The sequence below is a fragment of the Oryzias latipes genome, chromosome 7 (genome assembly GCF_053564925.1).
Source record: "Oryzias latipes strain Hd-rR chromosome 7, Olatipes_Hd-rR_3.1".
Lineage (NCBI taxonomy): Eukaryota > Metazoa > Chordata > Actinopteri > Beloniformes > Adrianichthyidae > Oryzias > Oryzias latipes.
Genome location: NC_136243.1, coordinates 10,140,979 through 10,167,826, shown reverse-complemented (window position 1 = coordinate 10,167,826; position 26,848 = coordinate 10,140,979). Strand labels below are relative to the sequence as shown.

Here is a 26,848-nt window from a genome sequence, read left to right as displayed (position 1 = left end):
CCATTCCCAAAAGAGATGCTGCTGGTTTTCACTCTCAGCTGTGTCTCTGTGAGAAGTGCAACCCCCTTCAGCCTCTGGAGGGAATCCAGGTGCTGATGAGACTGACTGTGGAGCAGCTGAGCAGTGCGTGATGCGGTTTCCATGGCAGTGACCTCTATTGGATCAAGTTCTTTAGGTGTTAAACGCTGTTTGTAGGTGAGGCCCGCAATACTGTGCTGAACTTAGTAATGTCAGGGGTCATGATTGTGTTTTTGTGTGTCCTGATTCTTAAATGACATTAAAGTCGCACTCTGATCATCTCTCCATCTATTTTCAAATCGTTCCCAGTGGTCTTTTGTTTATGATCCAATATTTTTTTTAAAAAGCTGTGGCTTTTTCTAGGACATAGTTTCTGCAGAGCTGCAGTAGTTTGTGAGAAATTCCCCACTGAGTTTTGGGCAGAACTGCTGGCGTGGAGTAAGCCCCACGCCACTTCCCATCACCCACCTGAATATACGCTTCCCTGCTTTTAAACTGCATTTTTTAAATCTGTTCCTGATTTACAATGATTTGAATAAAGAAATGCAATTTTTAGCTTATTTTTCTTTATACACATCCTCTATCATGAGAAAAATGCCACAGGAACATGTCAAAAAACAATTGTCCTTGGAGTGGGTCTTTAGATGCTTTTTTTTCTCACACAAACAACTTTTAAATAAAAATCAATTTCCTCAGATGCTGACAGGAAACATTTGGTGTATTTCTCCACATGTTTACGTGAATTAGGATGCCTGTTTTGAGCTGTTGTGATAGGTGAGGCGTGCGTCCTGGCAGACCGGTGCCAGAGCTTGTTTTAAACCTGTCTGTGCGTTTGCTCCATAACATGTCCTCATTGCAGGAGGCAATGACAATGTGAGACCTGTTTGGGGTAAGGTGGTGATGATGTTGAGGTTGTTTGTCAGCAGCCCTTGTTACAAAGGCAGCGACCTGATCTGACGCGATTAATTAGGCACATCACATGAGTGCAAAGCTGCTGTGGGTCTGCTAATCCCTCCACCGTCCCTCTTAGCTACCTGCCCGAAGCAGAGCGCACGCTGCCCGCGGCCCTGTGCGCCCACCGGCCTCCCCTTATCTCTCCATAGCACTTGCGGGTGCGTAAATTGTGCAGTTAAGGCGGGGCCCTGAGTCATGCTTATAATGGTGAGGCGCGCTGCGTCAGGTCTCGGATCGCCAGCTCTCTGCTCCGTGCGCATCAGCAAACTCTCCGCCATGGCTCAGTCCTCCCCCGAACAACAAGTGTTCAACAAGCCGAAGGTACGTTTCCAACCGCGCCGCGCACAGACTGGAGAAGGAGGCGGCGAGGCGCGCTTTATGTTGGATTTACGCCCGCTCATCCTACGGTACTGAAAGTACAAGAAGTACTCTAAGTCCATAAAGTACTCACCGGGTCGGGGTGGCTGAACAGTGCTTTCTATCTTCCTCTTTTTTTTCTTTAATGAAAATGAATAAATACTTAAAGAAATAGATTTATATTCTGCGATTCGTGACTCCATAGTTACTCAGGAAGAAGAACCAGACTGCAGACGTGCTTATTAGGCTGCAACTTTTTCCATTGAAAAACCTCAAAAAAGGAAGTTTCTGAATTAAAGAAGTTATGCGCTCTAAGACAACTGCAATGCCCATGAGCCAAAAAATTAAAAGTTATATGTACTTAGGCTGAGATTTTGCATTTATGACCAGGCATAAATGTTTTATGATGTACTTAGGACCTCCACACGGTTGATTAAGCTTTTTCTGAATCATTTGGAGGTAAACAAAGATGCTTTAGGTTCTGAGAGACAAGATTTGGAGTTTTATGAATATCTAAGATGAGCCCAAACGTTCTGTCTGTCAGAATAGGAGATGTTTTGGTTCTGGTGAGATTGTAGCCTCAGTTTCTAGAGGTCGTCATAAATCCTCAGATAATTTTAGCTGAATCATCAGGAAATGTTCTGAGACAATAAATGACAAAAACGTGCACAGAAACAAGGATAAAAGCTTTAAAATGTGGCCTAATTGCTATCTTTATTAATAAATGACAGTGTTCTGCTCTAAAGATGACTGTGAATCCTTTTCAAATTAAAGGTGAGAAATGAAAGAGTCATAAATCCCCCCTGTGCCCTTTGAGTCCTGCACATGTACGGCTCACAATCAGACAGCTGATAACAGAGGGAGAGGAGGGACGAGTGAAAACGCTGAGCTGCAGGTGAGGGCTGCTGCAGCCATCACCTCCGTACATGAATGAGCTGATGAGGCTCTGATACCACCATGAGTGGTCACTGTCCACCTTCAGCAGCCTCGCTTCACCCGCTGCCTCCACCTCAATACAGGGAAAAACCACAACAGAAAGTCTGAACAAACAGCATGACTGACTACCAAGGAATTTTTCTTGGTTCAGAACGTAAATGTCTACATTTAAATGTGTTTGTGTCATGGGAATTAACATACTAAAAAAAGAATTATAATCATAATTATTTGTTTGATAAAAAAACATTAATAAATAAAATTCATCATAGTTTGCCTTTTAAAATTATTTTTCAAGTGGATTTTGAAGGACAAAAATACAGTTGGTAGTAAAATAAGTGATATAAAGTGAGATTTAAGTTCAATTGGAATAGATAAATTATCATTAATTGATGCAATTACCTAAATCTTTATAGTATCCTTGAGTTAAGTTTTATCTTGAAGAATGTAATATAAAATTAAACTTTTCATCTGAGGATTTTTAAATGATCTCAAATAAAAGAGTTGCCTTATCTTCACAATAACTGAAATGTTTCTTTTTAAATCAAAGGAAGTTTTCATGTTCATTTTTTGTCATTTCATTGGAGGTCTGACCAGTTTTTCCTGCGTTGCTGCCATGCCATCACCTGGATCAGGTCATTCCAGGTTCAGACTGATGGAATAAACTTGATGTAGGCGACTGGCAGCAGGCAGAGCAGACCTGGAAAACATGCAGTGCAGTAGATCTCAGATCTGCTGAGTTGGACCTGAGATCATGACTTGAGTTAGACCTGGGTTTCAAAGGCTTGAGGTTTTGGGAATTCTGAACAATCTTACTTTAATCTTCTTGTGTTTTCTCTTCATCACTGCTGCTCCAAAAAAGTTGAGGCTGTCTTTACAAAGCTTTTATATTGATAATGCAGAAACACCAACTGACTCTTAATGTGTCGCCACAAGTTCTTTAAAGAAGCTCAAAGACTGCTTGTGAGAAAAATTATCTTTATTTTAACTTCAGACGTGACTTCAAAGGAATTCATCTGGATGGAGGGATGGATCTTTGGCTCCTAACAAAATTTATGAAAACTTGGATTATACTACACTGTTGATCTTGTGTGTTGATTCTTTAAAAAAAGAGAAAGTTTCAGTTTGAACAAAACAGCAGACACAACACTCTTTTCTATTTATTCTATTATATTTTATCCTTTTAGCCTAGATTGGATAAATCCGACCTAAAGTCCTAACAAAAACATTCTCTGTTTGTTCTCTGACGAATAGATGTTCAAACTTTAAAACATTATTGTTGGCAAATTGTGTGCAGACACGCTTTAATAGCAGAAAATGTGTGATATTTCTCAGCAGTTTTACTCAGCTGGATCACAGTAACTGCTTTCATAAATAACGATGCATTAAAATAAAAAAGCTCCAACGTTTCTTCACATGCTCTCAGTCTGGTGCTTCTTTTTCTCAAGCTTTTTTCAGAAATAAACATCCCTCCTGGGCCTCATATGATTACTCCTTTCAGCACTTTTATACTCCATCATATCTCTTACAAAACACTCAGTACTGTGTGAACTGAAGGAAGCAGCCCAGGATTTCCTGGACACGACGATGAGCATAGCAGCTGTCCTTTTCTGGAAATGGTTCAGATCTTCATCAGAGCTCAGAATGATGGAATCCAAATCCTCGCTGTGTCAGAAAGTCAAGAAAAGGGGGGTCTCCCTTTAACACACGCACAGATGCAGATGGTTTAAGAAAGCGACATAGTTGGATGATTACAGACATGTTATAACAGGAAGTGCTGCAACTCGTTGCAGATCAATCAATTATGTGGAAACTACGAACAAAATGCTTCAAAGAATATGGGCATGTTTCCTAGTAGCACTAACTCTATAAGCTGTTAATAAAGTCAGCAAAATGCATCAAGTTGAACATCTGACTTTATTTCCAAGTACAAAAGAAATGTTCTTTAGAGAGTCCTGGATTCAATGGCATCTTTTGAATCAGCGACGTTTGATTTGAAGGGGTTAAATGTGGACACTCACTTTAAACCAAGGGTATGCGTGAAATTTATGGTCGAATGAATTATTTGGTCACATCTGCTAAAAAACAGTTCCATCTCCAGAGTTTGTGCTCTCCGCTGAGATTTTTTTCTGTCAAAAGGGTAATTTGTCATTGGCTTTGGAATTTCTGAACCCGTTGCACAACTTTTGCTCCAGTTCACTTCTACCTAGATCATTTTCTGAGAGTATTAGTTTGAATCAAAATGTGGTTTTATCGTTGGAGACTCTGAGTCAGAGTGTTCCTCCGGAGGATCTTTCTGAATCTTTTTCACAACTTGAGCTGACTGGAAGTGAGGATTGAGCAGGATCTAGATTAAACTCATGAGAAGTCTGGCCTCCTGCTTTCTTAAAGTGTCTGAGGACCCATTTGTGTAACCGAGGCCTCAGCTGTTGAAGATGATTTGTGTCATCTGCTGAGATAAATCACAACTCTCATCAGAGACCGACAAAGAACGGGGAACACATTATCCTCTCGTACCCTTCTGGCCCCCCAGCCTTTCTGCTCATTCATGTGTTCTTCATCCTCAGTGGGCCGCAGCCCAAACACTGAATGCTTGTGCAGCTCCGGCTAACAGTTTTTGTTTTGTCGTCTGCAGGTTGAGCTGCACGTCCACCTTGATGGAGCCATCAGGGTGCAGACTATTCTGGACGTTGCCAGGTAAGTTGATTTGTTTGATTTGATTTTGTTTTGTTTTTCTGTTAAAGCAACAAAAGGTTGCCGTTCCCTCGTAGGTGAAGGTCACAGAATCAGACATGTCGATAAGCTCAGGCTGTGGAAAATGCTGAACTGACAGGCACACATAGAGCTCCTGACTTTTTTTGTTTTAATCTGATAGTTTATGATTCAACATCAGGAACTTCTAAACATCAAACTCTATGTCCTCAACCCTAAATTCATGTTAGAAGTCTACACTTAAGAACAGAAGAGGTTAGAGACCATCTCTGATGAAAATTACATTTTTGGTGTATTTAACATGTTCTTATGTCATTTTTCTGATAAGGATATAAAGAAAAGTAAGTTTAATATTTCAGAGTATGTCTTTATTCAAATTGATTTGAATTAAGAGCTGGCAAAGAAATGTCCTTTAAAAAAGAGCAGCCACTTGCAGACGACTAGATCCATGAACGTCTTTGTTTTCCCCGTCTGAGGTGGTTTCTGACTCCGAACTGTACGGCTGGAAATTCCCAATATTGCTCGCCATTTTTGCTGGACCGCTAATGTTAGGTCGGGGTTGTGAGGGGCTGTAAGCTAGTGGGAGAGTATGCAAACAAATGGGTGATGGGAAAGGGAGTGGGCTTGCTCTGTGCCAACGGTCTTGGTCACAACTCAGAGGCAAATTTCTGATGAACTCCTGCCGCAGATTTTTTTTTGGTTTTGCCTAAAAACTGCATTATCATAATCACTGGGAATGCTTTTACACTAGATCAAGTGATGATTCGGGAGGTTCTGTGAACTGAGTTGCTGACTATATTCCTTAAAAAAAGTGTGCAAAAAACTATCTTTGATTTTTGTCTCAAAAATGCTGATGACATTTGGTAATGATAAAAATATACAGTTCAAAAAGGTTATAATGAAATTTCCCCGATAAATACAAAAGCCAAAATTATTATTAATATTATAGTGTTACTATAGTATTATTATAGTGTTATTATAGTATTATTATAGTGTTCTCCACTAAACTCTAAAAGTACAATGAAAGAGTTTAGAGCAGCAGCTCTCAGGTTCTCTGAAGCTTTTTCCACCGTGACAGAATGAGGTCACCTCCTGGCATTCAGCTATGGAACCTCAAGAACACGTCAAACATCTCACAACAGCACAAGTCCAACTTTTAGAAAGCACAGATGAATTCTGTCGACTTTGTTTTAGTTACAGGATTTTGCTAACACATAAAGAGTACAGCGACAAACCTCAAGAATGTTCAAATAAATTATGTCAAGTTTAAAAAATAAATAAAATAAAGCTTCTCAGAAGCTGTGACTATTTAAAAAGTTTAAATGAAGATGAGCCACAAAGTCATCTGTTGACAGGACCACGACAAAAGTGAAGATTTTGGTTTGAAAGAATTTAATTGAAACTTTATCAACATGTTTATTGACGCGAAAAATTGAGAAAAATTCTTGTATTATTTCTGCATTTTAAAGACATTTTAAATATTTCAAGACCCTGAAAGCCTCAAACGTCAGAGTGAAATTGATTTAATGCGAGATACATTCCTTATCTCGTATTTGATTGACGGAGTGGGACTGTAACCCTTGTGCTATCCTAGGCACTTTAACATTGGGAGTTGGGTCATCTAGACCCACTAGACAGTGCTCTGAACCTTTTTTCTTCAATGATTTGTGATCTTCACTGGTGTCCATGGATTATATGAAATCTTTCCACCTTTATCCTCCTTTGTCATGGTAGGGAGAACACGTCAATGTAAGGATGGGGTCATCTAAGATAGCATGAGGGTTTAAGTTTGCAGCTTCCACACATTGTCAGTGTCAGTCAACTCAAACCAGAGAGGCTGTGCTGACTCAACATCTCCTTTGATGAAGTGTAAAGTTGTAAAGGACAGAGACAGAGGAATGGACATTTGAAGATTCACTTTCAGCCAAAACTGAACCCCCACTGTGAAAGAGGTCAGCTTTAATCACAGGACCCGCTGCATGATTTATGACTGAAGAACATACAGCTCTGCTGTACGGCGAGCTGAGTGTGTCTCAGTTTGCAGCCATGTAAATGTGGTCCAGGAGAAGTCACCAGATCAAGTTTCTCGCTTGTATTTCAAAGGGATGAAAAGAAATCAGGCCTGTTAAATGACTTATTACAAAAAAAACATACACAATATTACCAGAAGTATTGGCTCACCCATCCAAATTATCAGAATCAGGTGTCCTAATCACTTGGCCTGGTCACAGGTGCATAAATTCAAGCACTCAGACAAGCAGACTGTTTTTACAAACATTTTTGAAAGAATGAGCTCAGTGAATTCCGGCGTGGAACTGTCATCGGTGACAACTGTCATGTTGCCATCTGTGCAACAAGTCCAGTGGTGAAATTTCCTCGCTCCTAAATCTTCCACAGTCAGCTGTCAGCTCTATCAGAACAAAATGGAAGAGTTTGGGAACAACAGCAACTCAGCCACCAAGTGGTGGACCATGTAAACTGATGGAGAGCGGTCAGTGGATGCTGTAGCTCATAGTGCAAAGAGGTCAAAGACTTTCTCCAGTCAATTGCTGAAGATCTCCAAACTTCATGTGACCCTCAGATCACCCCAACTACAGCAAGCAGAGAGCTTCATGGAATGGGTTTCTATGACCCAGTAGCTGCATCCAAGCCACATATCACCAAGTGTAATGCAAAGCATCGGATGCAGTGGTGTGAAGCACACTGGACTGCACTGGACTCTAGAACAGGGGAAACACCTTCTATGGAGTGATGAATCATGCTTTGGTTTGGAGGTTGGCAGGAGAACGGTACATTTCTGACTGTATCGTGCCCAGAGTGAAATTTGGTGGAGGAGGAATTATGGTGTGGGGGTGTCCTTCAGGACTTGGGCTTGGTCTCTTAGTTCCAGTGAAAGGAACTCTGAATGCTTCTGGTACCAAAACATTTTGGACATTTCCATGCTCCTGACCTTGTGGGAACAGTTTGAAACGGGAACATGAATGTGCATCAGAGCACAAAGCAAGGTCCATAAAGACACGGATGACAGAGTCTGGTGTGGATGAACCTGACTGGCCTGCACAGAGTCCTGACCTGAACCCCATAGATCACCTTTGGGATGAATTAGAGCAAAAAGTGAGAGCCAGGCTTCTCCACCAACATCAGTGTGTGACCTCACCAATGCACTTTTGGAGGAATGGTCAAAAATTCCTATAAACACACTCCTCAACCATGGACAGTCTTCCCAGAAGAGTTGAAGCTGTAATGGCTGCAAAAGGTGAACCAACGTCATATTGAACTCTATGGGTTAGGAATGGGATGACACTTCAGTTCATATGTGAGGCAAGGCAGGTAGTATACTTTTGGTAATATAGCGTATATTTTATCAATAAAATAATTATTTATCAAGAATGACATTTTATTTTTAGTTTCACTTCACTTGATATTCTTTTAAATGTAACAATATACTGTAGCAACAAAAACCTGTGGGGGAAACCTAGCTGAAACTTGTTACCAGGTTTCCAGAGCTTCTCCATCAGTTTTCCTCTTTCATCCAGCTGTTTCTTCATTTTAAATCTGTGCTATGACAGTCCCGGGTCCTGTTGTGCACATGTGTTCTTGGAAAAAGCAGTTTTTCCCAAAAAGGAAATCTATTTGGGGGAAAAACAAACTGGATTCCAAAATTCCACTGCCTGGTTACATAAAAAAAAAAGATTGTAGTTTACATGAGATTTAAGAAATGACTTTATTTAAAAAGCCTGATTGGATGCTGTCACTTAATGGCAACATAAAAATAATAGATTACAAAACATAACCTGAAAAATGCTTCTAAAAGTAAAAAAATGATGATCTGACTGCTGTGGGTGCTTCATCACATTGACTTCCTGTTTGTATTTTGAAAACCAGAAGATCAAGAGGCAAATTTCTGCTAGAATAAAACCTGAATTCTCTTTTAAATCTCTGTGACCTTCTCCTGGTTTTTTAGGAGACGTGGCATCTCTCTTCCTGCAACCACGGCCCAGCAGATGAAGGAGAGGATCATTCTCCAGGAGCCCGAAACCCTCACGGGCTTCTTGGAAAAATTCGACGAGTACATGCACGTGGTTGCGTAAGTGCTGACACGTCTCTTTTGAGTTGCATAATTGCAGTGTTTTCTTGCTGAGGCGCTGGCAGGCGGTGCAAAGGCTGAAAGCGGCGTTCTGATGAGTCAGGAATCCACCTTTCTGGAGCTGCAGGAATGTTTACTGTCTGGGTCAAAGTGCGGACAGGACGTTTGTTGCCCTTCCCCTCACGTGTTCCCATACAGGTGTGAGTTATGTCAGGAAGGATGACGCTGAATGGCAGTGACATAACACAGAGGACGGTTTGAAATGCGTTGTCATAGCAACCACCCTATGGGTACGGAAAAGTGATGGAGTCTTGTTTTAAGTCCTGATCCCTTCAGAAAACAAGTCATATTGGCGCTCAGAGGCTGCTCCGTAGTGAGCGCACACAGAAGGTTCAGCAGAAAAGGCCCATGAAAGCCTTTTGCACACAACGGCCTCGACACAAGGGAAGCTGCCAGCTGAGTTCAGCTCATGCAAGGGGGGGGGGGTTGTTCTGGCAGAGGCAGGACTCCGCTTGGTTTTTTTGGAGAAGTGTTGAGAGGACGCCGGAGAACAACACGCATTCAGACCGAGCAGCCAGCATTCAGAGTGGCTAAAAATGCTGGAAGCGGCGTTGTTCTCCGTCATGAGACACGGGCTAGAACGAAGACTCGCCCCACACACACCGCTGTATGAGCAGGACAGACATCCATGTCTGCAGGAGACGCATCACAAGCTTCCTGAGTGTAGGAAAGAAGAACAACACCCTCTGGAGAGAAAAAGTCCTAATTATTAAGGCCGGGCTTTATGTTTCCACTATGAATACAGAATCAGTCTTTGCATTTTTTATCCAATTTCTGTTTATAAAAAACTTTCTGTTTGCGTATAAAAACAGTATTACCATAACTAGCTATGTAACCAAACAAAGGTTAAACTCCTAATAAAAGTTCATTAGTCATCATAAAAAAGATGTTTTGCCTAAAACAAATACTAGAAATTGCTCGTATATATATTATAAAATTATTATATATAATGTATAATTTATATTTTATGTATTTTAATACTTTTATAACATATTTTAAATAATGTTTGCATTTTTTCATTTCTTTTAATAATTTAATAATATGTTATGTACTGTATGTTTTATATTTTATATAGCCTAAATTAAAATATACTAAAGATGCAGTTTTACGTATTTTGTGTAATATTATTTTTAGTTTTTAGTAATTATATTATATATTATAACAAAAAAATAAACTGATGTTGATTTATCATTGAATTTTTTAACTGAACAACCCCTGTTATAATAGTAAAATATGTCCAACACAAGAGGCTTTCAGCTCCTATCTGTCTGCTCAGCTGTTGGACAGGACAAGTAAAAAAAAAAGAACTTTTGAACTGAAAATAACTCAATTTTGTTAATCCATCAAGATTTAGATCAGTAAGAAAAATGCAGAAAAATGAATTGTTGTAAACAGAGACAGGGATAAAAAGTTGAAACTATGTTCATGAACATACTGTTGCATTTGTAGCTGCTCAGCTCTTCTGATCCAAACAGCACTTTTGGTGAGAATTGTTGATGAAATGCATCAGTTCTGATTGTCACGCCAATGACGTACAAGTAAAGTCAATAAAACAGATGAAACCACTGCAAGTTGTTTGTTCACATTAAATAAAACACCACTTATGTGGTTGGAAACGTCAGTTGTATCAACTTTTGTTTACCTAAATATGACACACAGACCTATTTTTGATTTATAATCCATCAATTACTGCAGGAAATCATTGGGAGCGGTTGATGGACTGTCTCCGAGGCTGATAAACATGCGATAAGAAACGCTCGATTAGGAATCAGAAGGGATTGCATTTCCTAGGTTTCTGAGAATCCTATCTAGTTTTGGTTTTGATAGCCATCCCTGCTTTTATGACGGATGGATCAGCTGGCTGTGATAAGCTTATCTGAAGCAGCTCCACTCATCCCATCTGTGTTTCTGTTTCAGAGGAGACAGAGAGGCCATACAGCGGATCGCCTATGAGTTTGTTGAGGACAAGGCCAAGGAGGGTGTGGTTTATGTGGAGGCCAGGTACAGCCCACACCTGCTGTCCAACTGCAAGGTGGAGCCCATCCCATGGAACCAGAAGGAGTAAGCAGATCATCTGTGTTTTTTACGCCTGTCTCCGTCGGGGCGATGAACACTAAACTGCTTCCTGTGATGCTTGTGCCCAGAGGTAACTTGTGCCCAGACGAGGTGGTGCGCCTGGTCAACAAGGGCCTCAGCGAGGGGGAGAGGGCCTTCCAAATCAAAGCCAGGTCCATTCTATGCTGCATGCGCCACATGCCAAGTAATGAACTGTTCACAAAAGCACTGTGAGATAAGGTTCCTGCATGCACTATTTCTGTCTTGTGTCAGAGATCTGCCTCAGATGTCCATGATGGTAAAAGAAAAATGCCCTTGGGGTCAAAGCGGGTGCGGCAGCCTGTCCCAGCAGTCTTTGAGTAGAGTCAGAGAACGCCCCAACACATTTCTAAATGCTACTTTAAGATTTCCAAACTACAAATTAAATTTGCTTTGGACTGAGCAACATTTGGAGAAAAAACATGTGCTCACTGTGACCACACAATGACGTCCACACAAACAGCAATGGTATTTTTGTCAGAACCTCAAGATATTTCAAGCTTTTTTATGTTTTTTTCTTACTTTATTTTGTCTGTATAAAATATTCCACAGACTGGAAACGAGGTAATAAATCATTCTTATACAAATACTTGAAAAAATCATAGTAAAAAAGTTGTTAAATCCATAAAAGGCAGTCTGAGCTTTAGTTCATGTTTCTCCAAGAAAGACAGGACATTTGCACATTTATCCTTCCCCCATCTCTTACGGGATATTTCAGTCAGTTATATTTCAGTTAGTTATATATCAAAAGCATTTATTGAGTCTGTAAATATCAGGGTGTGCAAGGCCTAGAGTGGAAAACCTTGAAGATCTGCTCCATTGAAAATGTTGGTTTTCATTATGACAGTTTTCTCAAACTTCTATTTAAAATTGAATTTCTGAGTATTCCTTTTAATTGTTGTGAATCAGGAGCAACTGAAAAAATGCAGTTTGAACAATAACCTATTAGCTACAAGCTTCCTGCTCCACTGCATTGTGATGGATCTACTTGTATACGATGACATCGATGTACGTCTTTGTTTTCCTCGTCCGAGCTGTTACACTGTTGATGTTAGGTTGGGGGTGTGAGGGGTTGTTTGCTAGAGGGAGAGCATGTAAACAGATAGCTCTCAGCATTAGGGAGGGGAAAAGCGGGGGGGCTCTACTCTGTGACAACAGTCCTGCCCACAAGTCAGAGGTGGATTTCAAATGAACTCCTGCCGCTCTGCAGAAACTATGTCCTAGAAAACAGCACAGGATTTTTGATTTTGGCCAAAAATGTCATATCCCTAATCAAAAAACCACTGGGAACACTTTGAAAATAGATCAAAAGGTGATTGGAGTGGGTCTTTAAATCTCGTCTGTTGATTAAAGAGGATTTAAAACACCTTTATCCACTTTAACTACTTTAAAAACACGTTATTCAGATTGTTACTGGGACGTGGTCCAGGCTCTGACGGTCTGAATCAGTGCTCTGAGCAAAGGGGATGGATGTACGATCACAAAGGAGCTCATTCCAAAGACCTTCCAGGAGCATGAATCAACTTCCAGTCTGTGGTTGGCTATTGCAGGGACATCATTCGATTTTTTTGTGTTAAAACTTCATTTATAGCTACAGGGGCATAACAGAAAAAAAGTATTATGAGACCAAACAAAGAAGACAGCAGACCTGACTTCATTGCCGCTGCTGAGAAAATACTTGAAATATCTTGAATGGCTGTATTTTGCATCCACTTGGTTGTTAGGCTGTGTGTGTGTATTTGTGTGTCTTCTCACTCCAACATTGTTCCTATTTTCCGATGGATGAAGTGTGATCTGCATTTTTCCTTTTCCCAGTGAAGATTATCAGTGTAAACAGGGAACATTTGCTGCTGTGGATTTATTGACCACAAAGGGGAATGTGATAAGAATTCAAAATAAAAGGCCTCATGTTGTTTTTATACAAAAAATATATATAAACCCACCAAAATAACATTATTTATCTTCCCAACATGAATTTCTGAATTAGTTTATTCATTTAATATTTTTCGTTTTTTTTTAGTTTATTAAGGCCTAACAGCCCCAGGTAGGGCATAGGTTGGTTAGGTTTTCTCAGAAACCATAATTTAATATCTCCAGTTTTTTTCATCCAGGCTTCAGAACACGTGTAAGCCCCTGAATATGTGGGTAAGGTTTTTCATGCAGACACACGTCTGTAGATAAGTTAATATAAAACTGCATGCTGGGGCCGGAATGTTACACAGGAAATACAGATGATTATTTCCTGGCTGCTCGCTGTTGTAAGTCTGTGTGGTGATGCTCTGTGTTTGATCCTGCAGGCTGGTCCCAGGAGGTGGTGGAGCTGTGTAAGAAATATCAGAATGAGGGAGTGGTCGGCATCGACCTGGCCGGCGATGAGTCTCTGAATTGTGAAGCGAATCCAGACCACAGGAAGGCCTACGAGGTGAGCATGTTGGAACCATGGCAGAACTGGGTAGCTCGGTTGGTAAGGTGGGAAGCTACCATGCAGGAAACCAGGGTTCGATTCCCAGAGGGGAATGAGCAATGGTACTGGGGGCAATTACCATATCAATGGCGAGCAGTTCACATCGCCCAGTGAGGGTCCTTAGGCAAGACCCTTAACGCTACTGCCTCCCGAGCGCGGTTTCGGCTGCAGCTCACTGCTCCCCAAGGGGATGGGTCAAATGCGGAGAAAGAATTTCCCTTCGTGGGATAAAATACAGTGTATAAAAAAAAAAAAAAAGTCTGCAACCTGTAGAGCTGTAACAGCCACTTGGTCCAGATTCTTATGGACCTAAACCCAGATAGAGCCAAAAAATCCCACTTTACTGTTTAAAGAAATACCATTTATCTATTTTTTGTGGCCATTAAATCATTTTAAACCACCATGTTGTCCTTTTCACTATGGTGTAATAGTGAAAAGGACTTTCGCTTTTGACCTGATGACATTTTCCCCTCATCATGATGAACTCAAAAAAGCTATTTTACCTTATTTGTGCTTCATGAATCCACTAAGGCCCTCAGTATGTTTGGGTTAGCCGGGTTTCAGTCTAACAGATCAGAGAGTTCATCAGAGAAAGGTCATCGGGGGGGTCAGTCTGCTACGTCAAAACAGAGTAATTCATGTTAATTGTAGCATCAGTAGAATAAATATGTTTTTAATTTTTAGACAAATGTAGGATTCAGTTGTTTACTTTTACATGTTCTGACCTCTGACCTGCAGTCATTTGTGTTTTTAACACATGGAGAAGAACCTGATTTATCTATATAGGTTGAGTGTCAAACTGCTTCCTGCTCTGACAGTGATATTGAAATCATGTGTCATATGGCTGGTAAAGTCAGGCTTAACGCACCTGAATGAAGTTAATCTACTGGCTCGGACTCTGTAAGTAGATGAAGGGAGGGTGTGGTAACGCCACCCACTGTTTTGTTTTAGGCCAATTACAATACCTTTTTTTTGTGTCATAGTCATCAGCATCTCTACAGGACATGATGTCCCTAAATGATGACCTTTCGAAAGGTCATCATTTAGGGATTGACCAGGTAACATTGAATCATGCCTTAAAATTTTGTCAGATTTGAATGGCATTAGATAATAATTGATGCCACAACCTCAATTTACTTCCAGTTCTCAGATATTTGAGTTTGCGACGTAAAGGTCGGGTGCTCCAACATTTGCCAGTATAACTCATTTTCTATTTAAGATCACACTCAACTGATCATATACACACAGTCTTCCTCAGACCAGTTGATAGTGATGATGATGATTATGACACCTATTTCTTGAAGCCAGAAACTGATTTTTTCCTATCAGTTAAATGTTCACCAGTACATGACAGGAACATAACAGAACACCCAGACTAACCGATTTCTGCTTAAATGTTGAATCTTCACAGAAAAAAACCCGACTTAGGTTTCCGCTCATATGATTAACTTAGAGAACAGCACGGCGAGTAATCAGATGAATCCGCCTGACCCTGAAGAATGCAGTACAGTTTATTTATTATGCCTCAATGCCTGGACATGTAACACAAAGTTAGGGCTAAAGACTAGCGCCTCTGTCTGGATGAAGGTGTTCATCATAAATGTCAGAGAAGCTAAAATAAAACAGCATTTATGCATTTATTAGAGGAACCATATGTCTGTTTCAGAAGTGTCATAGCTTTCTGCACACATGATCTTATCCGCACATCTACATTTATTTAAGCGTGACAGACAAATTTAGAGGAACTGCATGTGAACCACAACTTCTGTTTGTATGAACTGATGCAATGTTTAAAAGGGAGCAGACAATTATAAGAATTTGCATTCTTCAATTCTGCTCCTTTCCAGTCATGAAAGTTTTCAATATTGTACAACAAACATGTAAACCTATTGGAAAAATCAATGATTTTCATGAAAGGAACAAATAAATAAATGAACTCACAAAGCAGCTAAACTTGTCAGGGACATTACAAATGGAGCTTTTTTGTTTTTATGATCACCAAACACTGAGATCTGACTGTGTCTGATCCTCAGTAGAACAACCAGTGCAAAGACAATCTAAATGCTCAAACTATGATTGATGGAGTACGATATCTGTATACGTTTACCAGATCACAGAGACACGTTTTTTTATTGGTATTTAGGTTCTGACTGAGTGGAATTGTAAAAAAGAAACAAAACAGAATCACTTCAATTATTTTTTTTTTAAATAATTTGTCTAAACTACTTTTTCCAAATGTTGCCCTCTGTGCTTTTGAAGTTTTTGTAGACAAATCATTTTAAGCGCAACAGTCACTCATTCACAATAATAGCAGGTAATAAACGTAAAAGTTTATAAAAAAAAGTATAATTAAAAACAAAAAACTAGGGGGTAACGTTTCACTTCCCGGGTGACTCTTGCTTTAAAGTTAAATCAATTGAGCCACGTCAGTTCACCACGTAACCACTAGGTGGCTAGTAACAACAATAAGGCATTCCTTTATTTAACCCAAATTTTAAATGGACCCAACTTAACAGCAGAAATATTAATACTCACTTTGTGCCTCCAAAAACCTTTTATAACTTCTCCTGCAATTAAATCTTATCTTATCTGAAAAAAAGTGTATTTAATTAACTTATTTTTATACTGCAGTATCTTTAAAAAGAAACTGATCAAATTAATACTGCAGTATTTTTTCCTGGTATGGGTTACTGGATTGACTAATGATAAATCAGAGCCGTTTCTTTTTTTTTTTCTTACAGCTGGCCGTGGGGGGAATTTAACCTCCACCTGCTCCCCCCCCTCTAAACAAGCCCCTGGTTAGGGGCTTCTGGCTTTTTAATGAATGTTTGCAAACTGTCAGACTTATTGTTTCAGATGAAGCTGCAGATACAGTTTTTGCTGCTTATGTCTGTGTTGGCTTTGAGTTACAGAGAAAGGTGCAGCTTTCTTGTAGATAAAGGTTTAGATCTTTGAGGAACAACTGTTGGAAGAGCCACATTCTGGAATTCCATTCAAACACATCATAAAAGCTGTTTGGCTCTTCTTTGGTGACAGGGAAAACATTCCCAAAGAGAACATTGTGAAAGCCAGATGTTTGGCTGAGCTGTGCGCTTGCTGATGTCTTGCATCGTGGGTTTGTGACAGGAGGCGGTTCGTTGTGGGATCCACAGGACGGTCCACGCAGGAGAGGTGGGTCCAGCCTCTGTGGTGAGGGAGGTAAGCTACGCAACAGCATCACACATCTCTGAAGGGAGGAAGTACAGCCATTTGACCTCTTTTTCCCCTTTAGATGAGGGTAAACAAAAGACTGAAGACAGAAACAGAAATATGAATCCAACAGAACGAGACCAGCAGAGTTTTTAGTTACAGCTGTCTCACACGGAACTTTAGTTTCATGGATAAAGTGGCTCCACAGAAACATGAGCCTCTTCTAAACGTAGCAGTTTCCCCTCATTGGTTGATTTCTTTTGCCTTTTACCACAACGTAACACTAAGAGGGCCTTGACTCATATGTGTTTGGTCCACGCATCTCATATTCTGCTTTGTTTTGATGTGTGTCGCTTATTTGAACCCTGGTCCACCTCCACCTCTGAATGTAAATTGATGCAATTACAAGTTTGGTTCACCCACATAATGAATCAGTCATAAAAAAAAAAACACTGAATGGGAGTTATATAAGCACTGCACACTTTGATTAGAGAAGGAATGCCCCCTTTTGTAAATCAGAAGAGACATTAACAAAGGAAATAAATAAAAGGTCTCATTGAAAGCCTGTTGAATTGTCAATATTTTGAATTTACATAATGCTACACATTTGATAATATGGGGAATTAGTGGCAACTACAATAATAGGTGCACACTAACTGCTTCCACAGGATTAATCCTGAAAGTTATGAGATCTTGTGATCATCTGGAGAGCTCCTTGAATTTGTAGTTCTGGAGCCTGGTGGTGCTACCGTCCAGATAAAGGAAGATGTTGCTTATGACCTTAGAGAAGGAAGTGTTAGGTGTTTCAATGTTAAAGGAAACTTGACCCATCTCAACTGGAAGTCACTCATAAAACATGAAGATATTCATTGATTGAGCTAAGGGAAAAGGTGAAACCTAAAGAAAGGACAGTAAATTTGTTTAAATGAAAGGCCAGAAGAAATCCAAGTAAAGAAAGAAGTCTGCAAAGCAATTCTTTTACAAATCACAAGAATTTGAGAACCAGTCTGGACATATTTTGTCAAAATTCTTTGCTCAAAGTCAGGGGAAAAATCAAGATTCAGTGATTTGCAAAATGCCACACATCTGATTATTTCTGTGGTTTTCCATCTTTTCCGTTTCCCCTGGCTGACATTTCAGGCTGTGGAAGTGCTCAAAGCCGAGCGTGTTGGACACGGCTACGGAACATTGGGAGACCCGGATCTGTACAGAGAGCTGCTGGCTCAAGATATGCACTTTGAGGTAACACCCAGTCCACTCTTATCAGCAAAACTGTGATTTATCTGTTTAAATGTAAAGGCGTCTCTTATCTAATCAACTAAAGTGGACTTTATCCTTCATGTTATAATCCCACACTAGAGGGGAGGGGAAGGCCTCAGAAAAGAAACACTGACCCCTAGTGGACGCTCTGTGCGTCATTCTGTGGAGGCTGATGTGAACAGGTGTGCTGTTCTGCCTGCAGGTGTGTCCTTTTTCCAGCAAGCTGACCGGCGCCTGCAACCCAGACTTCACCAAACATCCTGTCATCACGTGAGTGTCGTTCCTGTCAGAGTAAAAGCACTTTCACTTTCAGCTGAACTAAAAAAAATGACCTCTGGTGCTGCAGGTTCATGAGGGACAAGGCCAACTACTCTCTGAACACAGACGACCCTCTGATCTTTAACTCCACCCTCAACTTGGACTACTTCTTAGCCCACAAACACATGGGCTTCACTGAGGAAGAATTCAAGCGACTGGTGAGAGAAAAATCACTTTGTCTGTACTTTAAAGGACAGACTTTTTGTTTCATAGAGCAGTAAGGAATGTCCAATGCTCAAACATCAGCTAAACAGCCTCAATATTTTATGTTTAAAAAAACATTTTAGGTCAAATTATTTTAGTGCTGGGTTTAAAAAGAATATTTGTCCTGTTTATTTAGTGTTAAGTGACTAAATTTGGTGACACAGCAGTAGATAGGTGCTTTATTCTTTGTTTGATTGATTAAGACAAAAAATATTTATGGACGTAAACCACTTTCTGTTTATAAATTAGGGCTTACAGCATAGTTCACGTCAATTAGTTTAACCCTTGTGCTATCTTAGATGACCCCGCCCTTACTTTGGCGTGTTCTCCCTAACATGACAAAGGTGGATAAAGGTTGAAAGATTTCATGTAATCCATGGTGTAGGAGCTAAAGGCCTAGAAACTATTTAACTAAGTTCTAGCTCCTTTGATACACTGAGATGTGCGACGCCAGAGTTGATTGACGCGCCAAGCGGGCTGTCGTTTCCTTATACGACGAAGAAAAATGAGTCTTTTACTCCGATCAACTTTGCATTACTTTGTTTCTTTTATTAATTTACACTACTGAACGGATTGGACTACTCTTTTGCTTCATTTCCCGCACAAGCGGTCAAAAACCATTTCTCCATCTGGCTCATGCACACCTGTGTGTGGTCAGATCATCAACCAATTTATAATTGACAGAAAAACATGAAAACAGCGACACCCACAGGACATGTTTCTCAATAGGGCTCCTACACGCCGGCCCCTAAATTGTTATACAATTGAATAACAATTTACAAATACCTCTCAAAAAGGAGCCAAACATAGTTTACACTTCTTGTAACAAACAAAGTTTTGATATGGGCCTGTCGATTACATTAGATTTAGTTTGTAGTTTCACAGATCGTACAAGTCCCCTTTTGTCTGAATAAACTTCTAAGACTTTGCCAAGTAACCAGGAACCACGGGGAGCTGATGAGTCCATGATTACAACTATATCCCCGACTAACAAATTCCTCTTCCTTTGATTCCATCCATTTCTGTCTCTCTTGGAGTAAAGGCAAATATTCCCGTATCCACCTTTTCCAGGAAAGATCAGCAAGATATTGTACTTGCTTCCAGCGTTTTCTAACATACTGGTCTTGTGGATCAAATATTCCAGGGGGTAGAGCAGGTTTCCTCATGAGAAGAAGAAGATGGTTTGGTGTAAGAGGTTCCAAGTCATTTGGATCATCAGACATCTTCGTGAGTGGACGATCATTTAGAATTGCTTCTATTTCACAGAGTACTGTGGACAGTCCATCATCATCCAGTTGCTGCTGCTGTAGAACTGAACAAAGAACCTTACGAATCAGGCGGATTAAACGCTCCCATACGCCTCCAAAATGTGAAGCTCCTGGTGGGTTAAAACTCCACTGTGTTCCGGCTTGTGTCATAACTCTTGCAATTTTATCTTGGTTTATTGCAGACAACGCTCTTTTTATCTCTTTATTGGCACCGATGAAATTTGTGCCATTATCCGATCTTAGCTGCTTCACTTGTCCTCTTCTGCTAATGAAGCGACGCAAAGCATTAATGCATGAATCTGTATCCAGAGACGTTGCAACCTCCAAATGCACGGCTCGGCTAGCCATACAAGTGAAGATGACCCCATAGCGTTTACAGGTTCCTCTTCCTCTTTTCACTTCCACTGGACCAAAGTAATCAACACCTGTGTTGGTGAATGGAGGCAGATCAGGAAGGATTCGTTCTTTTGGAAGATCAGACATTTTTTGTGTCACTGGTCTCCCATGAAAACGTCGACAAAATAGACACTCTGAAATTACTCGCCTCACCGCAGAGTTGGCATTTGTAATCCAAAATCTTTGTCTTACTTTGGAGAGTGTATAAGCCCGACCGCCATGACCAAGACGTTGATGTATGTATTTCAGAATGAGCATAGAGATATGCTGGTCCTTAGAAAGGATAAGAGGATGCTTGCTTTCTTCGGGCATTGCTCCTTTGCACTGTCTTCCACCTACTCTCAGAAGTCCATCATCCATGATGGGATCTAATTTGTTGATCGAACTTTGTTTACTCACACTTGAGTTTGTCATCAATGCATGAATTTCTTTCATAAATCGCTGCTGCTGACAATAGCGTATGATGGCCAATTCAGCTTCCTTCACGTCACTCAGTGTTAAGAAGTCAACCTTGCCAAATGTTGCGTCTGTTGCAGGTGTGACATTTTTCCCCTTTGTCCTTGTGGTTTCATCCTGTACAGTTTTCAACTGCCTTCTCTGTTGACCCTTTTCCAACAGTATGGATTTCAGTCTAAGGATCCAGGCAACCGCAGTCGTTAACTTGCTCCAGTCTGAGAAATAGGCAATCAACTTCTCTGTAGGGTTAGAAGCATCACAGCCACTGATTGCATTTACAGTTTCTTCTTTTCTGACCTCTTTGTCATTAGGATCAACTGAAAACTTTACATCTTCTCTTGACATCTCTTTGTCTTTTGAAACCTTTTCATTAAACTCATAGCTGTACTGACTGGACAGCAATTCCTCAAGTTTATTCACAGAGATCCTGTTCACTGTAGCAGAGCGGGGGCGCTCCTCCAAAACACCACTGTTTCTATTCAGTGGACCATTGACGACCCATCCCAACACTGTCTTAACGGCATATGGTCCATTTCCATTGCTGTTAATAACTTCCCAAGGCTCCAGTAGCTGGGGGGCGTTGGTACCTATTAATAGGTCGACTTCTGCATTTATTTTTGGCATGTGAATTTTTGACAAGTGAGGATGTTTCTTCAGATGTTCAGATGTTGCCATGCTCTCAGTTGAAACTGGCATTTTCCTTTGTGTCAATACTTCTGGCAGAGGATAAAAATTATGGTCTTCTACACCACACACTTCTAGACCAATCAAAGAGTAGGCTGGAACAACAGTCTCCTGTCCCATTGTACGCAAGATAAATGAAGTTCTTCTACCAGTAACATTCAGCTTTTGCATAAGATGTTCTGAGCAAAAAGTTGCTGAACTCCCAGGATCCAAAAATGCATGTTTTTTGATGACACAATTTCCCTTTTTTGCCTTGATCTTCACAGGAAGTATAGATAGGGCACAGTAATCCACTCCGGCCCCTGTATGTCCACATGTTGTCTGTAAGGTTGGTTTATTCTCTATGGACTCCTTTGACTGCTCTGCAGCTAGGGGCTGTCTTTTAATGTGGAGCACAATAGGGTGCATTTGACTACAGGCCTCACATTTTAGCTGCTGCTCGCAGATGCGACTCACGTGACCAGTGCTTAAACATGCAAAACATAATTGTCTATCTTTAAGCCACTGAATCTTGTCTTTATGTTTCATTATTGTAAAGGCTTTGCAGTCTTCCAATAGATGGCCTTTTGCACAAAAAACACAGTTAGGAAACTCTTTGTTGTTGCTGGGTTTTTTAAATACACCTGATGTTACTGTAGTGGCCACAGTGTTTCCTTTGAATCCAAACTTAGGAAATGACTTGGGTCTTATAAAGGATTTTGTATGAGCAATGTTTGATAAAGGATCTTGTATGTTGCCAAATAGAGGATCAGAAAGAATTTTTACATGTCGTTCAATGAAAGCGACAAGATCAATGAAATGAGCTCTGTTGTTGGTTCTTTCCATAACTTCATGTGCTGTGACTCTCCAATGTTCTCTCATTTTGTATGGCAACTTTGAGATTAGCTCTCATATTTGCAGGCATGTCAAGTTCTTGCATGTGCTGAAGCTCCGTCATAACATTACAACAGGAACGAAGGAATAAAGAAAATGCTTTTAGAGCTTTAACATCCTCAGCTTTTATTGTTTGCCAAGCCAACGCCTTTTCATTGTAAGCTGTTGCTATTTTATAAGGATTTCCAAAGTGGTACTGAAGAAGATCCTTGGCCACTACATAGCCATGTTCAGGACTCATGTGTTGACAGCTACGCACAAGTTCTTGTGGTTGTTCCCTTGTAAACTGTTCCAAATAGTATAAGCAATCGGCTTTTCCTGTTTTTGCTTCCACTCCTTGCTCAAAAGCCTTGATAAAACTTCTATATTCCAGAGGATCCCCTTCGAAGATGGGAATAGTTCGTGGTGGTAGAGATGTTGAAAGCTGCTGTTGCACAAGTGCTGATGTTATTTCATTTTGCTTCTCCATTATGTTAATTATGCGTTCATTTGGTGAGTTCCCAGTCTGTTCTTGTTGGTTATTGCTGGAATAATGGTAGTTAGTTAATTGCCTTGTGTGATCACTTAAAACTAGAACTGATGAATGAGATTGAGTTTGTTGAACCGTTTTTTGCTTGTTGTGCTCTGGTTGTAGACTTATGCTGTGTTGATACTTGACAGCTGACTCCATTTGTTTGGTTTCCTTTGGTATTGCATCCATAGTCGGTTGTTGTCCCTTTGAAGTATTTTGATAGGCTAATTTCCATGTTTCTGGTTTGTATTCCTCCGCTGAAGGATTTAATGGTGTTTTAGACTCCATTTGATGCCTTTGCTTCTCAAAGTAAGAATTCATTCCATCGGCTTCATTTTCATACTCTTCATCTGCAGCTCGCAGTACAGCAAGCTTAGCTGTGTAAGCTGCTAGTTCAGCCTCCAAGTCCAGTTCTTCCTTTTTCCTCTTGATTTGCAGTTCTTGTTCCTCCAGAGCATGTCTTTGTTTTAGTGCAGCCATACGAGCAATCAATGCAGCTTTGTCTGCTTGAGCTTTAATTCTTGAAGATGATGTTCCGCTTGATTTACTTCTCAGACTAGGCTTACTTTCAACATTAGAAATACTGTCATTTGGACCAATGTCATCTTCAGCATTCTCATTTTTAAACACATTTTCCTCATTCACAGAAATCCATGTTGTACCCTCAGAAATACATTCATTATTGAACAACATTTTGGCTTTAAACCATGTTTCATGTTTTTCACATTCATCGGATGGCAATAAACCCAACAAAGATTCATGCATACATGTGGCATCATTACAAACCTCAACAGGTTTATCAAGAGCTATTTGAACCTTTGTTTTATCACCTTTAACCATTAAACTTTGCAGTGATTTCCTAATGTTGCTTGCTTTATTTAATTTCAGGTTTCTGTTATTTTGTAGCCTGTCCAGTTTATCAGCGAGAGCTTTTGCAGTCAGTCTAACCACTCGCTTTTCAGCATGTATTTCATTGCCAGTCAAACTATTAGTTCTGTTCGCGGTGCACGCTGCAGTTCCCACTGTTACGTCTGACGTTGCGTCGCGCGTCTCCATGCCAACGCAGTCTTTTATTCAACAAGTTTTAAAGCGCTTATTGAGCAGTCTCGTCAATCAGTCAACCAATGCATTGGATTTTATGTCCAGTTATGTGTGCACACTTTTTAAATGGCCATTGAAGGTGTAGCGCTACTCATACCTCTGGGTTTTTGAAGTGTTGGGCGCCGAAAGCAGAGCTGAACTTCACGGACTGCTTCAGTTGTCGGCTCTCTTCCTTGTCCAAATCCACGAATTATTCCAAATGTCCACTCCAATATCCCGATCGGATTCCAACAGAATCGTAGGCTGCGCTGGGTCTTGCTGATCTTCTCGCTGTCAGCACTCAAACAATCCAGCGATGCTCCGAACTGGCTTCCGAATCCCGAGATTTCCATCAATCCATCCAAAGAAATGAGAGGTTTTTGACTAATAAGTGTAGGAGCTAAAGGCCTAGAAACTATTTAACTAAGTTCTAGCTCCTTTGATACACTGAGATGTGCGACGCCAGAGTTGATTGACGCGCCAAGCGGGCTGTCGTTTCCTTATACGACGAAGAAAAATGAGTCTTTTACTCCGATCAACTTTGCATTACTTTGTTTCTTTTATTAATTTACACTACTGAACGGATTGGACTACTCTTTTGCTTCATTTCCCGCACAAGCGGTCAAAAACCATTTCTCCATCTGGCTCATGCACACCTGTGTGTGGTCAGATCATCAACCAATTTATAATTGACAGAAAAACATGAAAACAGCGACACCCACAGGACATGTTTCTCAATAGGGCTCCTACACATGGACACCAGTGAAGATCACAAATCATTGAAGAAAAAAGGTTTAGCACACTGTCTAGTGGGTCTAGATGACCCAGCTCCCAACGTTAAAGTAACTAGGATAGCACAAGGGTTAAAATATTTCTCAGAAATCTCTAAAATTGTTCTGAACCATTGACTGTATAATTGACCTGGAGTGAGTATGATGTCACCCATAGAAAATGACTTCCAGTTCAACAAAATGATGTCACTTCAGTCACCATTTTTATGTGACATGGAGGTCGCCATGTTGGGGCCAGTAATCGTCAGTAAGCAATGATTGATTGGAGTTGGTCGGAAGCTACGTTCACGTTGTCCTCAGCAACACGCGTTCAAGCCACCACTTCCAGTGTCAAGTCTACAAGAACACGCGTGTTTCAGCCATTCATGTTCAACACGCAGCTACGCACGTTTTTACAACTGTTTTTGGGCTCGACGTACAAAACACACAGTCACTGAAGTCGAACCTTGACCAATCAGATTTATTTGGTAATGACTTACGGATGGCACCCCTTTGCGGCAACCACTGCCTGGTGTGTCCGTAGCTTGAGTCATCATTTCTATGGCAACCATTCACACCGATCAGTGAGCCTGTTGGTAGTCCACATCTCTACCATTTGAAACCGGCCTCAGCAGAATCAATCATATGTTTTAAAAAGTTCCACCTGAGACTACAGACTTTATTTCAGGAATCTGAGTGGTCGGTTTATAACTTCAATAACTTGCAATAAAGAAAATATATCATGAAAAAAATTAGGATTGGCAGAACGTGTTAAAAAAGCTAAAGTAAGAATGGTTATTCTGACCAATAGAATGACTGATAAATGACTGTTTATTTCTTAATAGAAGTCTAAAGGATTTTAGCTTCTTAGAACCAGCAGGTACTTCCTGTTTGGAACGCCAAGGGGGAGGGGTCACTCAGTCCAGTTCTCTTATACAGTCAAGGGTCTGAACTCCTCCTTGTGTTTGTAATTTGAAGTTTTTAGCACCATTTCTGTCACATATTAATATCAGGTTCAAGTCTCTGCTTCTAGGTATACATTTTCTTATCTGAGATCAATAAATAAATAAAGTCCCTTTCTCCAGTCCATATTTTCATTGGTAAATCCTGAGAAATTAAGTTCTTATGTTTTGTTTTTGCCAGTCAATATGTGATCTATTCACTATGAGGCATAAAAGTCATAACATTTACTGATAACTGAATCATGTCTTTGAACGCCCCTTAAAATTAGGATTCAGGTCCTGGATTTTTGTACTGAAAAACTCATTAAACGTTTGTGTTGTGTTGTTTTTTTGCAGAACATCAAGTCTGCAAAGTCCTGTTTCCTGCCAGAGAAAGAGAAGAATGAGCTCCTGTCCAGACTGTACGAGGCGTATGGGATGATAGAAAGCACCCCCTTCTAAACTTGAGTGGCATGTCAGAAGATTTGATCTTTTCCTCCACTCTCCTGATAAAGTGGAACATCTTAAGTAACCAGACCTAAAGCCTTTAGAAGATCCAATGTGGCTGCTGCCTTGACTTCATGAACCTGCACGATGCCGGCTGGTCCCCGCTCAGGTCTTTTAGCTTTTGTTTTTTTTAAAAGTGCTTTCTCTCAAGTCAGGTCCTTCTGTCCTGCAGTTTAAGCGTTCATGTTTACAGTTTTTCTTAAAAATCCAGTGAATCAGGGAAGCTTTTTATCAGTCAGCACTTATCAAGTTTGAGCACTTTGTCGACCTGAGCGTTGGGTGAGACGGCAGGCCTTCAGCAGGATAAAACTCATGCAGTGAAGTGGGGGGGCTGAAAGCCCTGCACACCCGACTCCAACTAAGCAGCAACATAAACAGCTGTTGTTTTTTACAATACTTCAGTTCTAAACAGCTTAATGCCAAAAGTGTAACCATATCTTTGAACACAAGATGGCAGCATGCTCTCATCTGTTCGCACAGCGGATTTGATAATTACTCTGTTTTCATGTACATATTTATTCAAAACTTTACAGTTCATAAAATGAAAAGCACTTTTATTAATACATTTATAGCACTTTTGAAGGGCATATCCTACCGAAATAAAAGCTGTTCAAAGTTGCCGTGTCACTTCTTTTAATAACTACCGAGTTTTGTTTTTATCAAGTTTGGCAGATGCTCCGACAGCTTATTGCACAATCTGCACAGCTCTGCA

General features: G+C 40.4%; 1 protein-coding gene across 1 annotated transcript; it reads left to right on the top strand.

Moving 5' to 3' along the window:
• The first annotated feature begins 1,063 nt into the window (after positions 1-1,063).
• ada (adenosine deaminase) lies at positions 1,064-26,754 on the top strand. The gene is made up of 11 exons (XM_004071008.4): positions 1,064-1,293; positions 4,898-4,959; positions 8,939-9,061; positions 11,039-11,182; positions 11,266-11,381; positions 13,513-13,637; positions 16,806-16,877; positions 18,009-18,110; positions 18,331-18,398; positions 18,475-18,604; positions 25,987-26,754. Exons 1-11 carry the CDS (start codon positions 1,168-1,170, stop codon positions 26,089-26,091), a joined length of 1,173 nt encoding a protein of 390 aa, XP_004071056.2. The 5' UTR covers positions 1,064-1,167; the 3' UTR covers positions 26,092-26,754.
• The last annotated feature ends 94 nt before the right edge of the window (positions 26,755-26,848 follow it).

Coding starts and splice junctions, on each gene's coding strand:
- ada (XM_004071008.4), top strand. CDS start 1,168: ATGCTTATAATGGTGAGGCGCGCTGCGTCAGGTCTCGGATCGCCAGCT. Junction 9,062..11,038: donor GAGTACATGCACGTGGTTGC/GTAAGTGCTGAC, acceptor TTTCTGTTTCAG/AGGAGACAGAGAGGCCATAC. Junction 11,183..11,265: donor ATCCCATGGAACCAGAAGGA/GTAAGCAGATCA, acceptor GCTTGTGCCCAG/AGGTAACTTGTGCCCAGACG.